General features: G+C 39.1%; 1 protein-coding gene across 10 annotated transcripts in view; it reads left to right on the top strand.

The window, feature by feature from the left end:
- Positions 1–14,962, top strand: part of PAM (peptidylglycine alpha-amidating monooxygenase) — a 128,727-nt gene that overhangs the window by 43,599 nt on the left and 70,166 nt on the right. For all 10 annotated transcript variants that reach the window (XM_027671227.1, XM_027671228.1, XM_027671231.1 and 7 more), the window contains exons 2-3: positions 9,982–10,497; positions 11,646–11,766. In XM_027671227.1, the coding sequence (XP_027527028.1) occupies positions 10,406–10,497; positions 11,646–11,766 (213 nt within the window). In that variant the 5' untranslated portion in view covers positions 9,982–10,405. The remainder of the gene's footprint in view (positions 1–9,981; positions 10,498–11,645; positions 11,767–14,962) is intronic.

Below are 14,962 nucleotides of genomic sequence, written 5' to 3' on the forward strand. Positions count from 1 at the left end.
GTGGTGTTTCTTTCTTTTTTTCCAGTGCTCATGTTCATCTAGTACCTTTAGGAACCACTCCAACTCAGTAATCTGACAGAAAAGCCAGCCTGTCTCTGCAGTGGGCAGAGAGGGGAAGAAAGGAGAGAAAGGAATGTCCTATTTGATGACAGTGAGCAACCTGCAGGGTTCCGCAGTGGTGTAATAGGGCTGTAGTCACAAGTACTTCGAGCAACAGCTGTGCTCCATCACCTGTTGACTGTGCTCTCTGATTTCAGCTGCTCACCTAGTCACACCCTGATGCATTTTGGTTAGAATGAACCAGTTTAAAACAGACTAATAGCCATATGTGGTGCATTGACCTTGGCTAGACACCATGTCCACCAAGCCCCTTGATCACTGGATAAATACATCCATCATGTGATGGGTGAGCAGTTGGCTCACAAAGTGTTATAGTGAATGGGGTGACATCAGGCTGGCCACTTGTCATTAGTTGGGGTTCCTCAGGGCTCCATTTTACAGCCAGTGCTTTTCAAAGTCTTCATTAATGACTTGGATAGAGGACTAGAAGGTACACTAAGTAAGTTTGCTGATGATACTGAGTTGAGAGGAGCTGTTGACTCCCTTGAAGACAGGGAGGCTCCATGCAGAGAGACATGAACAAATGAGAGGGCTGGGCAATCACTAAGTTCAACAAGGGAAAGTCCTGGATTTTGCACCTGAGATAGGGCAAACCCTGGGTGTACAGACTGGGGATGAAGTGCTGGAAAGCAGTGCTGTGGAAAGGGACCTGGGGGTCCTGGTCAATGGCAAGTTGGATGTGAATCAGCAGTGGCAGCCAGGAGGGCCAGCTATGTCCTGGGGGGCACCAGGCAAAGCATTGCCAGCCGGGCAAGGGAGGAGATTGTACCGCTTTGCTCTGCACTGGGATGGCCTCTGCTCGAGCCCTGTGTGTAGTTTTAGGTACCACACAATATAAGAAGAATATAAAGCTATTAGTAAGCAGTGGTGACCAGTGACAGAACCTGAGGGAATGGCCTGAAGCTGTGTCAGGGGGAGGTTTAGGTTAGATATTAGGAAAAGGTTCTTCACCAGAGGGCGTTTGGGCACTGGAACAGGCCCAACAGGTTCCCCACAGGGAAGTGGTCACAGCACCAAGGCTGACAGAGTTCAAGAAGCATTTGGACAACTTTCTTAGGCACATGATGTGATTCTTGGGGCTGCCCTGTACAGGGCCAGGAGTTGGACTTCGGTGATCCTTGTGGGTCCCTTTCCAGCTCAGGATATTCTATTATATGATTTATTGCCAATTAAACAGAGTAGGATAATGAGAAATAAGAACACATCTAAAACCAACTTCCCCCAGGCTCAACTTCACTCTCAACTCATCTGTCTCATCCCCCTGATCTGAGCAGTTCATAATGCTTTCTTCCTGCTCCACTGTGGGGTCTCTCCCATGGGAGACAGTCCTCCATGAGCTTCTCCCCTTTTCCGGAACTACAGCTTTCTTCAGGGTACGTCCACCTGCTCCAGCATGGTGCACTCCATGGGCTGCAGGTGTGTTCTGCTCCAGCATGGTGCACTCCATGGGCTGCAGGGGCACAGCTGCTTCACCATGGTCTGCACTGCGGGCTGCAGGGGAACCTCATCTCTAGCACCTGAAGCACTTCATGCACCTCCTTCCTCTTTGACCTTCATGTCTGCAGAGTTGTTTCTCTCAGTTATTCTCACCCCTCTCTCAGCTGCTGTGCAGTGTTTTTTACCTTTTCTTAAATATGTTATAGCAGAGGCACCACCAGTGTTGGCTGACAGGCTCAGTTTTGGGCAGCAGCAGGTCCATCTTGGGGCTGGGTGGAACTGGCTCTGTCTGACATGGGGGCAGCTTCTAGTGTCTTCTCACAGAAGCCCCCCCCCCCCCCCCCGGCGTACCCTGTCGTGATTTGATGTCCTTAGTGAAGGAACATGCAATGAATTTAATTCATAGTTCATATATAATGTGTAATTGAACTTAAGTATTTGAAATGATCTCTCATCTGCTGTATCCTTGGAGGCTAATCCTAACTCTGTCAAACATTTTTCCTTTAATATTTTCTGGTTTTGCATAACAAAGGGAAAACAAAGGGCACTTCAGTGGACTTTTATTCTTATTACATTGTGCTAATGATAGTGATCTGGATGTTAAATGAAAGCAGGGGCTTCTTATGCTTTTTGCCTTTTAAGCAAGTAATTAGTACCATCCATCTCGTTAACTTTTTTCATTCTACGAAATTTGCAGTTTGCTAAGATGTTGTCTTTCTGTAAAAAGTGTTGATCTTCCCTGACAAGAAAATTTTGCCTGTTTTGATACCCGGTCAAAGCAGAAGGATTAGAAGGTGATTTATTGTGAATAAAATGCTTTCCAAATGCTATTAAAATGCAGAGTGGGAGAACTAATACATGCTGTCCTGTCTTCAGACTTCTGAAAAATGTCTGTGACTCCCAGAAGAAGAAGGGGAGGTTTTGTATGATACTGTTTTAATAGGGAGTGTTTCAAGCAGTTTTATGCATTTGTTTCAGGTTGTAAAAGTAAATTTCTGCTTGAGGTCTCCTGATATTTTACTAATGCAAGAACATGTGTATTAATATGAGCAGGAAAGGAAGTTTTTGGTGGTTTGCTTACATATTTCTGTTCAATAAAAAAAGTACAATTCCTCATTCTTAAACAAGTTTATACCTAATAGTTAACAGTACAGTGATGGAGAAAATGAGGAAAAATCTTGTCTTGAACTGTATAAGCAAGGGCTGCTTAGTAAGTTTCATTGCATTGTGAAGTAGCAGTTAAATCTTTTTTGGCATCTTTTTTTTTCCCCTACACATTTTCTTCTGTTTTCACTCAGTGTCAGAAAATTAACAATTCCAAAAGCTGATCTGACAAAATCAAGTCTGCTTAAACTTTTAAGTTTGCCCCTTTCAGTCGTCTTGGAAATGCTGAGTATGGCAGCTGTCTGTAGAGCTTAGAGCCTGGGATGACAGCAATCCTGACACTTTGAGTTGTGAGGTATTTTTGGCTTTCTTCTGTGTTTTCTCATGCATTTTATGATGCTCACAAAACAAAAATCTAAGGCTGGTTTTAATTTCTATATATTCTATAAGTTAGGAGAGGACAATAAACTCCTTTTCTCAATCCCCCTGGAAATAATGTCCCTGTTTTTATTTTGCATAAACATTAACCTGTTTCCTTCCTTTCTTTTTCTGTGATTTCCATGACTGCTAGTGCTGTATGAGTTGCCTACTAAGTGCAATTGAAGTTTCCTTTATTGTTTAGTGAACAGGGTTTGCTTATGGTTTGGGATGATAGAGTTTGTGATTCTCTTTATAGCAGGAACCTGCAAGTTGGATTGTGACCATGTTGGTCTCCAAAAGGGATATGCTGAGCGTAAATGACAGTTCTTCATCTCCTATTTCTTCTTCTTCCTTCTATTTTCTCTGTATAAAACTTCAGTTAATTAAAAAAAAGCACAAAACCCCCCCAAATAAATAAACAAAACAAAACAAAAAACAACAAACCAAAAAACCAACCAACCAACCAAAAAACCCAAAACAACAAAAAAATGCTGTCTAGTAGGTAAAACTCACCATATCTATTGAACTGACAGAGCATTTGAAGGACTTTGTTTTACTGATTTTTCTTAGTACAGATAGTCTGTCTTAAGATGGTAAGTAGAACGTACTTTCCCAGTAGGAAACCCATAAAAAATGCTTTTCAAGTCATCAAAATCTCTCAAAATAAGTTCAGATATACAGGCATTCAACTTTTTTTCATGTATTCTGTTGCCCTTATGAACCATTCTTTTAAGCAGAACTTAATTGTCATTTTATACTTTTAGTTAAGCAGGAAAAAATACACAATGTCTAATTGTTGAATGTTGGAAAGCATTCAAAGAATAAATCCTGTTAGGATGAATTGAGTTTCACTTCTATAATACAGGAAAATTCAAGTCACAGTTCTTTATTGAATATATAAATACTGTGCATCCTCTGATAGAGTGGGCAAGAGGTTTCTTATCATGAAATATTTCTTTTAAAAATATGCACTGTACTTATGCTCAGCAGAACAAATTTTGGAGAAGGTTCATAAAAACATTAAGACCAATCATATTTCTCTTTTTTATTTTCCTTCTTTCAGTATTCATATCTGAAAAATGTTTTGGTAGCAGAAGACAGGAATTTGCAAAATATAAATTAATTTATAAATTAAACCAAGAGTCAAAGTATATTTTAAAACTTACCACTTTAATTTTAAAAGTATTTTAAATATTAAAATATAATTTTTAAATGTAATTTTAAAATATAATATTAAAAGTAATTATTTTTAATATTATACCAAATCTAGTGTGGATTGCTGCCAAAACAAGGGGGTCCTTTACAGCCCCAGCTGTATGCTTACACCTTTTCTTTTGTGAGAGGCGGCCAGCTGTTGCCTGCTGGCACATTGACAGGTTGATCTGATGGAAAATTAATATACTGCTGAGGTGGGCAGGGGTGAGGGCATCATCTTCCTGAACAAATGCAGAGGAAAATACAAGGCAGCCAACAACTACAGTGGGCAACTGGAGGTCCTTTTCTGCTGGGCAGCTTTCCAGACACACTTCCCGCAGACTGTACCACTGCCTGGGATTGTTGTGACCCAAGGACAGGACCAGGCACTTGGATTTTTAAACCTCATCCAGTGGGTCTTGGCCCATCAATCCAACCTGTTTAGATCCCTCTGCAGAGTCTTCCTGCCCTCCAGCAGATCAACACTCCCACCCAACTCAGTGTCATCTGCAAACTGGCTGAGTGGGCACTTGATCCCCTGGTCCAGATCACTGATAAAGATATTGAACAAGTTTGCACCTGGCATCATCTTCTTTGCACCCTCCCTTCAGGTATTTCTATACCTTTATGAGATCCTCCTGAGTCTTCTCTTCTCTGGGGTGAACAGTTCCAGCTCTCTCAGCCTGTCCTCATAGGAGAGATGCTCCAATGTCTTCATCATCTTCATGGCACTTGCTTGGATCCTCTCTAATATATCCATGTCTCTCTTGTATTGGGGAACGCAGAACTTCATCAGCACTGAGTAGAGGGGAAGGATCACCTTCACTAACCTGCTGGCAATGCTTTGGCTAATGCAGCCGAAGATACCATTGGTCTTTCTGTGGGTGGGCCTTGGCTGAACGCCAGGCGCCCACCCAAGCTTCTCTGTCACTCCCCTTCTGAGCTGGACAGGGGAGAGAAAGTATAATGAGAGGCTCAGGGGTCAAGATAAGGATGGGGAGAGATCACTCATGAGTTACTATCACAGGCAAAACAGATTCAAGTTGGGGAAATTAGTTTAATTTATTACCAGTCAAATCGTAGCAGGATAATGATAAAAACAAATCTTAAAATTGCCTTCGCCCTACCCTTCGGTTCTTCTCAGGCTTAACTTTAATCCTGAATTCTCTGCCTTCTCCCGCCCAGCAGCACAGGAATGGAGGCTACAGTCAATTCATCCCACATTGTCTCTGCTGCTCCTTCTTCCTCAGGGGGAGAACTCCTTCCCCTACTCCAGTGTGGAGTCCTTCCTGTGGGAGTCCTCCACAGACCTCCAATGTGGATCCTTCCCATGGGCTGCAGTCCTTCAGGAACAGACTGCTCCAGTCATGGGTAGACTCCCTTTCTCCATGGGACCACGGATCCTGCCAGAAGCCTGCACCAGCACAGCCTTCCCATGGGTTTACAGCCTCCTTTGGGCATCCAACTGCTCAGCCATAGGATCCTCCATGGGCTGCAGGTGGATCTCTGCTCCACCATGGACCTCCATGGGCTGCAGGGGCACAGCTGCCTCTCCATGGTCTGCACCAGGAGGTGCAGGGGAATCTCTGCTCCAGAACCTGGAGCACCTCCTCTTCCTTCTCCATCACTGACCCTGATGTCTGAAGAACTGCTTCTCTCACATATTCTCACTCCTCTCTCTGGCTGTAATTGCTCTTGTGCAGTAACCTTTTCACCTTTTTTAAATCTGTTGTCCCAGAGGCACCACCACTATTGCTGATGGGCTTGGCCTTGGCTGGTGGTGGGTCTGTCCTGGAGCCGGCTGGGACTGCCTCTCTTGGACAGTTTCTGGCAGCTTCTGGCAGCTTCTGACAGAAGCCACCCCCTGTAGCCTTCCCACCACAAAACCCTTGCCATATAAATCCAATACAGCCTTCTCTGCAGCAAGGGCACACTGCTGCCTCATGCTCATTTTGGTTTCCATGAGGACCCCCAAGGCCTGTACTGCCAATCTGCTTCCCAGCTGGGCGGCCCCCAGACTGTGCTGGTGCCCGGGGTTGTACCTCCCCAGGTGCAGGACTTTGCACTTTCCCTTGTTGTACTTCATTAGGTTCCTGTCAGCCCCTTTTTCCAGCCTGTCAGATCCCTCTGGGTAGCAGCGTGACCATCTGGTGTATCAGTGACTTGTTCCAGTCTGGTCATCTGCATTATATACCTCTGTTTCTGGCAACTGCTCTCCCAACCACTAGGTACTTGTTTTGTGAGATGCTTTTTATTGATGTTGAGGATTTATTGATGTTGTCTAATTTGAGAACTTCTTGCCAAACACGTTCTTCTATGCATCTTTGACCAAAGTGTCTTAAGTGGCTGCATTTAGTGCATTAATGAATCCATAAGCTGATCCCACTACATATTGATTATCCTGTGTTATTAGAAGCAAAGTACTTCAAGTTGGAGGCCTAGCTGCAGTTCATTTGTTGAACTCGATATTGTTTGTATACCCAGTTGTTACCTAAGCATAATGTTTTGCCTAAAACAAATGAGGACTCTGCTTTAGCAGAAGACACAGCTCAAGCAATCCTTGCTCATTTTCATGATTTCAATGCATAAGAAGCAAGAAAAGAGATTAAACTATGAGAAATTATCATCTGTGTGAGAGTTGCATGTTAATCTCCATAAATTTCAATCATCTTCTAATTTGTTTTTTCTTCGAAGGTAGTGGTGACTAATGGTGTGATTTCTGCTTCTGGCTTGTTCACTTGATACTGTACATAAAATGTTCTAGTGACTAAACTCAAGAAAGAGATTACTATAATGTGCTTTATGAACTTGTGGTTAATACAGAGCTTTCTTTTTCTGTAGTTGATTTTTAGAAATTAATAATTTAATTGCTGTTCTTTTAAAAGACATACTTCTAATTTGTGTGACATTGCATTGTTATATTGTTTATTTTTTATTCTATTTTGAATTTCAGCTTCTTGGCCACTCTCCCCTGGTCTCCTTCTCTCCCCTCCCTCTTCAGTCTTCATGGTAGTTGCTTTTGTTTTTCTTTACTGTCTTGTTTTATGTCATTGTTTTTTGCTATGTCTGGGAGGTGCATGTGGGATAAAATACCATGCTTACATTGCCCACTCCAATTTTCATTTCCCTTTCTGTACTTTCATTCTAGTCTTTGTCATCAATTATGTCATTTTACTTCACTACTTCTGTTCCCTTGGGATCTCTTACCCAAGTTGAAAACATAACAGTGGTATCTAGATGTCCACATAATGAACCTAAGTAATTGTGTAATCTTATTATTGAATCTCTCAGTCTCACTTTTTCCCCTTGTTATCTCTTATCCTTCTGTGTTGCATGGTACCTAAAATTACATTGAAATTGCTTCAAGATAGTGTTGCCTTTTCTTTTTTTCCCTCTTCTTTTCTTCCAAATGTAAAATTTTCTTGTGCAGCTGTCTAATCCAAAGTACCAGGTGCATTAAGCTTTTATCCATTTCATATTCATCCAGCTGATAAAACTTAAAAAGCATTTGGGGATGAAATTGGACTGTTTTTAAGTAGAATGTAGAGATGTTAGGCATATGTGTATTTGTCTCACTAGAGATTTAAATTCTTTGCTTTTTTAGACTATTTCAGAGCATTACTCTTCCCCCCACTCTTATGGTCGGCATTCTAAAAGCCATGAATTGTCACATATTCCTCTAACATTAAAGTGTGTTCTCTAGTGAGAATTGAAAGCTGTTATAAAGAAAACTTCGTATTTCAGTTGAAGGGGAGTTATTAGTGATCTAGTTTCTCAGTTCCTTTCCTTTATTTCCTTTATATAAAATAAATTTCTTTTATTACATTGTATACCAGCTAGATTTTGCAGCAGACTTGATATAATCAATCTCAGACTTAGTAAAGTCGGCAAAAATTAAGCATTTGTTTTTTGCTCTAGTCACTTGAAAATATATATTCATTTTAAAAACAAAATCAGAATATTGTAATTCTGTGTATGTTAAAACTCACTGTATTTTTCCTGTGTCTGTTCTTCAGAGTTCTTGCTTGTCAAGTGCATTTGCAGTATGGTCTAGAAAAAAAAGATACAATTTGTTGAATAATAGAAATAAAAATAGATATTAGAACTTCTGGTCAGATGGTTTACAAAGACACTGAACAGCTACTGTTGTGTAGATACACCTTAAAGAGTAAAAGTAATGAAGCCTTCTGTTTTTATAGTTGTCTTGACTTTTGTGAAGCATGTCAGCATGTCACACTTGTCTTTTTGTTTGTTTGTTTGTTTTTAAATGATTTTGGTTTTCATCATAAGCACAGTCCTGTGCAATGCTCTGTCTTGCAGCTTTGCGTAGTTCACTAGTGAAAATTGTTTAGATCAAAAAAGTGGAGACATGAAAATTTACATTAAAAAAAGGATTAAGATTGTATCATCTGCTTGCATAAGTGGTTTTGGACAGCTTTGGCATATTTTTGGCAAGTTGAAAACTATTATGAAGTCTGTTTTTAGTTGTTTGTGACCTAATCTTTTGTGCCATCCTTCAGTGAATAAAATTTGCAAGTTTAATGATGATTAATGCGATCAGATTTTTAAATCCTGCAAATAGTTCAATGCAAACAACAGGCAGCAGCTGTTTAGCCAGCATGGTTTCTTATTGTACGCTTAAGCACTTTTGATTTATAAGAAGCCTTTTTGGTCCATGCGCCCTGAAATGGAAGGGATTTTTCCTAAAATACATGGATTCTAAGTGGTTTCATGTCAGAATCCTGCTTTTTTGTTTCATCCTTATAGCAGTATTTTGACTACATGTTCCAGGGGCTGGGAGATGTTTGGGCTTGGGAGGTTTTTTCTTATTAGTATTTATCTTAGAAGAATTACTACATAATACATGTTAAAGATTTTTTATTATGACTTGACATTTTCCTTCTGCCAAAATTGGAATTCTCAAAAAAACCCCCACAAAAAACTACTATGCATTTTCAGTAAGACAGAGTGTGATTTTCTAGCATAATTATGAAAAAAACCTTAAAAATTTGAAATTAAATATTGTGCTGACTAGAATGGGAAGGAACAGTTGAAGTTAAAGCAGGAAGGAGAGTAGTGGTTTATGCTGGTACGACCTCATTATGTGAAAGGATAGAAAACTGCGTTAACTAATGTAAGTACTCTGATCTCAATGGTTTTTATTACAGTATTTTCAAAAATAATTTGTAGGTATAAGTTTTCTGAAATGGACATTAGAAGTAACTAAAGTGCATAAGAAACAGATACCTTAATGACATAATGGTTTATTACATGTTGAATTAAAAGTAAAGTATTCTCCAAACCTGCAATATGTGCAGAAAAATTTAGTGATAGTTGATAAAATTTGCAAACCTTGATTCTTGCTATGTCAGTGTTTGGCTCTTTTTTTGTTGCTGGTAGACCACACTGTGCTGTGTTTTTATGTGTGAAATATTCCATGTTTTGTGTGCTGAGGAGGTTTTTATATTTCTTCCTATCATCTGAAATATGTTTGAAAGTACTTTTTGTTTATCAATATTGAATGTATCAGTTTCTGACCCTGTATAGAGCAAAGGGGAGGGATAGGAGGAATCAATAGAACCAGTGCAGTCTTTACTTGGATTGGGCTAAAGCTTATGAAAGAACTCACTAATGTATTAAAATGCCTCAACAGGGGTTCGCTGAAGAACTAGTGCTGTAATGTGTTATCTGCTTCTATTTTTACAGGTTCTGAAGGATGACTGATGCTGGTTTCTGTGATGCCACTTGACGTCTCCGGCGCTGTGCATTGGTAAGGAACATGCAGATTTAACTCCACAACGTGGGCAGAAAGCACCAGTAGCGCCACTCCTTTTCAGCTCCCTAAGTGGACAGAAGTACAGTGTCATCTGTCTGCGAGGGAAGATTCTTCAACAGCTTTTTACAGCTAATAATAGAGACAACATAGCATCATCCACCTTCCTGATTTACAGTGCATCACCTTCCAAGACAGATGGTCTGTCAGCAGCTGGAGGATGCCTGCAGAGCACACAACAATGAAGTGGTGAAATGATACTGCTGCTGCTGCCGCCTAATTGTCAGGATCACAGCCGATAGAACCACGCTGCCCTTTTTCTGCTCACTTAATCAGGCCGGAAACAGCAGGGTGGACATGGCTGGCCTCGTTAACAACCTGCTAATACTGCTTCTTCTGTTTCAAAACATCTGCTTGGGTTTCAGAAGCCCACTTTCAGTCTTCAAGAGGTGAGTTATGCAGGTAAATGTTATGTGTTGAACGCATGCAGTCACGGTATTACAAAAGTGTGAAAAAGCATGTCCTACATTAAAATGCGTAGGGTATTTGTTTGGCTTTGCTCATTGCTAGGAATTTTCTCTCTGCAATTTTGAAATGGCACTCTTGTCACATTGAAGACAGAAACTCATGTTTTATCCATAGGTTGCTCATTAAAGGTGAGCATAACACAATAAAGCAGAACATTTTTAGATAACACTACAGGTGTATTTGAGACTACACAGAGAGTAAATATATTTCAGATGCCTGAGTTAGCTTACGGTATAAAATGATGGTTTAGCAAGAAGGCATCAACTAACTTAAAACTGAGCAATCCTGGGAAATTTAGGGGTGGTTTGAATGCAAAATCGCATAGATAAACTTTAATGTAGTGTGGCCAACAGAAGCAGCCTCTCAGCTCCTGAAAAAAGGTTTTACTGTTAGTGAGGTATATTGGGTACTGTATTTATCATGTCGCTTCTGTATTTATTTATACATCAATATACATATTCAAAACTTATGACAATGTTACATCATGTTTCTGATGTCTTACCATGAAGTTCTTTACAGTGATCTACATTTTTCGTATGATTTGTTTCTATATTGCATTCAGTACAGAATTTGATATTCAGGTGAAGTCGAACTTTTACTTTGCTACTCAAAGTAGCACAGAAGTTGCTATAAATGTCATAGTGTTTCAATTAAAAGTTTCCCCTTTGCATATAATTTAGATTTAATCTGTATACAATTATAAATCAGACACATAGGCTTAAAAAAACTCCAAAACTGTTCTGAATTATTAACAGTACCTGACCTTTTACAGTGAATTGATTCTCTGTCTGCACATCCATGTACCTCAGACAATTATTAGGATGAGACGATAGGTTACATTTTCAGCTAATGTTCCCAAACTAGTCTGTCTGATTGCTCAAAGGAACTACTTCAGTAAGTGCTGGATAACTATGATGTTTTCCTCAGCTCATGAAGGAGTGAAATTTTCAGATCTCTCCTGGAACTACTGAGCATTGTCAAATTTCTTTACTAGTTCTGTAGACCCTTCTTTTTAGAAAAATATAACAAAAATTGATATTTAAAAAAATCTTTTTTCCTTCTTTGCAAGATATAAAGACACAACCAGATCTCTTTCCGGTGAATGCCTTGGAAGTGAGCAGCCAGTGATTTCACTTGGTCTGTCAGATTTTGCATTGGACATTCGCATGCCTGGGGTGACACCTAAGCAGGTGAGAGAATTGTAGTTTTTGCCATTTACTGTTTTTTAACAAGCTATGAAAACAATGCCTTCCCTACAATATCAGTCACATAAAAAATCAGGAACAAAACAGTCAGGATAACTTTTGTAGGTACGTATCTATGTTCAGAGAAGAGTAGGCAACAAAAAAGTAACCTCAAATGAGAGAAAAATCTTTTTATCTGATTCATTTTATTTGTAAAATGTTGGTTTCATAAACTGAATTGTCGAAGTTTATTAAAACAAGGAATATGAGTTTTATAAAGTGAAATATTTCCAGCTGTGCTAGTAAGATGTGTTTATTTGGAGTTGCAGTTTATACCAAATCTCAGATGAGTGAATTTAGTTACATTAAATTGTACGTTGCTGCAGCTTTGGCAAGCTGAGAGAAAACAAGCAAAAAGTATTTTAAAAAGGCTACTACTTTAGACCCAGTATTTCAACCCTCAAAATACTCCATGAAAGCTACTATAAAAGGTTGTAATGGTATATACTCTTTCAGGTATGAAGTTGATTATATTCTACTGAACCAAGTAAGTGAAAATGAAGACAAGATTTTTAAAATTAGCATTAACGTTTTTAAGATTCTCATAAAAGTGTCAGATTCCACTGTCATTTTCACATGTAGTTTCATTAAGCAAGATAAATGATTTTTTTTTTTTTTTTTTACAATGAGCCATTGCAGGGAATTATATATATCATTAAAAGATCTACATATCTTTTAGAGGGCTGCAGGTGCTTGAAAAGAGCAGTATGTTGTGCTGCAGTAGTTGATGACTCATTGTTGCAGATAGTACTTTCAAAAATACTAAAGGGACAATGTGGTTTTCAAGTTATTGGGGAGCACCCCTCTGGAATATGTAATTTGGAGCAAGAGGTGTTATTCCAGCGAAATATACTTCTGGAAAACATAAGTATAGTTTCTACTAGATCTTATTTGTGTGCAGCAAAATGCTAAACTTCTCCTTCAGAAAGAGTGAAAAGTACTCTCAGTTCATCCAGGTACACATTTGTAATTATGTTTTATTGATTTTACCTGAGGAGCCATTAGTTGAACTGCTAGGAAACACATACAAAGAGATCAGTCTATTCAGATTCCTATTAAAGAAAATAAAAGCCAAACCCCAAGACCAACAACAAAAGGCTGTAATAGATAATAGAAAGAACATCATACTTCTCACATTCATGGGTACCTGTTGCTTTTATGTACACAGTAAACTGAAATGCTGAAGTCGAGTATAGAGTTTGAGGAAATACAAGGGAACATAGTAATAGAAAGCAACTTGCCCAGTTAATTTCTAAAAAAGTAAGTGAAAGTAGTCAATGACTAGCCTTATATACTTTTATTGTCTTCTCTCAGTCTCACCCACCCTTCTCCTCATTTCCCTTCTTCCTTCCACAGTGTTCCACATTAACTGTTCAAGAAACTTGTTTCCCATTTAGACAAGTTCAACAGCTAGAAGCAGTGGCAGAAAAGGCAATCTTTGTTTCCTTGTGTTTCACAGGAGACAACCAACAGCTTCATAATTCTAATGCTGTCAGTTCATTTTTGTGGCAGAAAGAACACAAAAGTGAAGAATCCTCTTTAGAGAGGAAATCCTTCTCTAGTAACTTCCTTCTAGGTCACTATCTTCTTCGTGTACCTCTTGGCCCTAATTGTGGGCCTTTTTTTACGGGAGTTCTGGACGTGTATCACTGTTTGGGTCATGATTATTGCAGTTCCTGGGTTCTCAAGTATAACAATTTGTGTAGGAAAGGCAGGAAAAGTTAGAAAATAAAAAAGAGGAGGAGTAGAAATTACTGGAGAAGATGCGAATGAGTTAAGTTCTAGAAAACAGAAGAGTATTTTTAGAGCAACACCAGTATGTTCTGTGCTATCTCTTTTTTGTCATGCATCTTCTGTGAAAAGAAAGTCTTGTTTCAAGTGAATTGTAATGAATTCTGAATTCACTCTTTGGCCATAGATTAGTACTTTCTGGAGACTTCACAAAACTGAATTCTTTTGGCCTCTTTCTCTCTTTGTATTACGCACACATGACAGTCTCATTTCCTATCTGGCGTCGGAGCTAACAAACTAATGGAACTAACCAGTTCTTTGTTTTCAAGTTATAACCATACAATGTACATGTACAATCAGAAGGTTCATGTGGTGTCAGAACTGTTCTCAAAAGGTTGGAGATTTTGGTCGTTTAGTCAGAAATATCGTCAAAAAGCTGAAAAAAGAAAGGCATCTCCTGAAATAGTACTTCTGCTGAGTTCAATTATTCCACAGCTTCACTGTAGGCACTTATATTTAATTTTATTTTCAAGACCCTTCATACTCCAGGTTCCCAGATAATGCTTGATGAAAGCAGATACTGAAAATTAACTATTTTGGATTCTAAGAATCTAACCTTCTGCTTGTATTCCCTGAAATTAAGATGAATTTTTGTTACCTCCAGTAAGGTTGTACCTAGATTATGAGCAAAACATTATTGTTTTGTAATGATTACTGTATGAATTGCTGAAAACTCTTAGTGTACGGACATACATACATGTACAGCTAACATAAAGCTTAAGCTCTCTAAAATATGTGACTGGTTCATGAACGAAATATGTACGCATTTCCAAGCAGGAGGAGGAAGGAAAAGAAACCCCAGATTATTTTGTATCATCTTCACCTTACAATGGTGATGATGGTATAATTTTTAGTGTAATGATTTGCAAATGGGCGGAGCCAAGTTTAACATTTTTTCTTGTATTGGTAGTTTAGTTGCATGAATGTAATTTGTGTATCTCATGTTGTCCTGGCTGGGGGAAAGGTTGCCAAAAACCCTGCATTTTTTTTCCAATGAGTTCCTGGACTAGTAAGGGGGTGGGGAGGCCAGGATTTGCCTTACTGCAGGTAAGGCAGCAATAGTTGCATAGCTGCAGCTGCTCCGTGGGTACATCAATGGGAACCAACCCCTTATGTGACTTAGGAGTTCACTACCTGTACAGATCTGCCCTGAGTTGTGCATTCTTTTGACGCATGAACATTTGTGTGAAATTGTTTGTTTCTATTACAATGGGAAGCACTGCTGCCATAGACTCTTAGAGTTTGGGTATAAGGTTCTAAAAAAAAAAATCTACTTCTGAACCCAGGTTAATTAGAAAAGGTAGAATATTTCTAGAAGGCTTTAGTGTCTTTGTTGTGTAAATGCATGTAA

The sequence above is a fragment of the Neopelma chrysocephalum genome, unplaced genomic scaffold, assembly GCF_003984885.1.
Source record: "Neopelma chrysocephalum unplaced genomic scaffold, ASM398488v2 Primary Assembly neopelma1_97065, whole genome shotgun sequence".
NCBI lineage: Eukaryota > Metazoa > Chordata > Aves > Passeriformes > Pipridae > Neopelma > Neopelma chrysocephalum.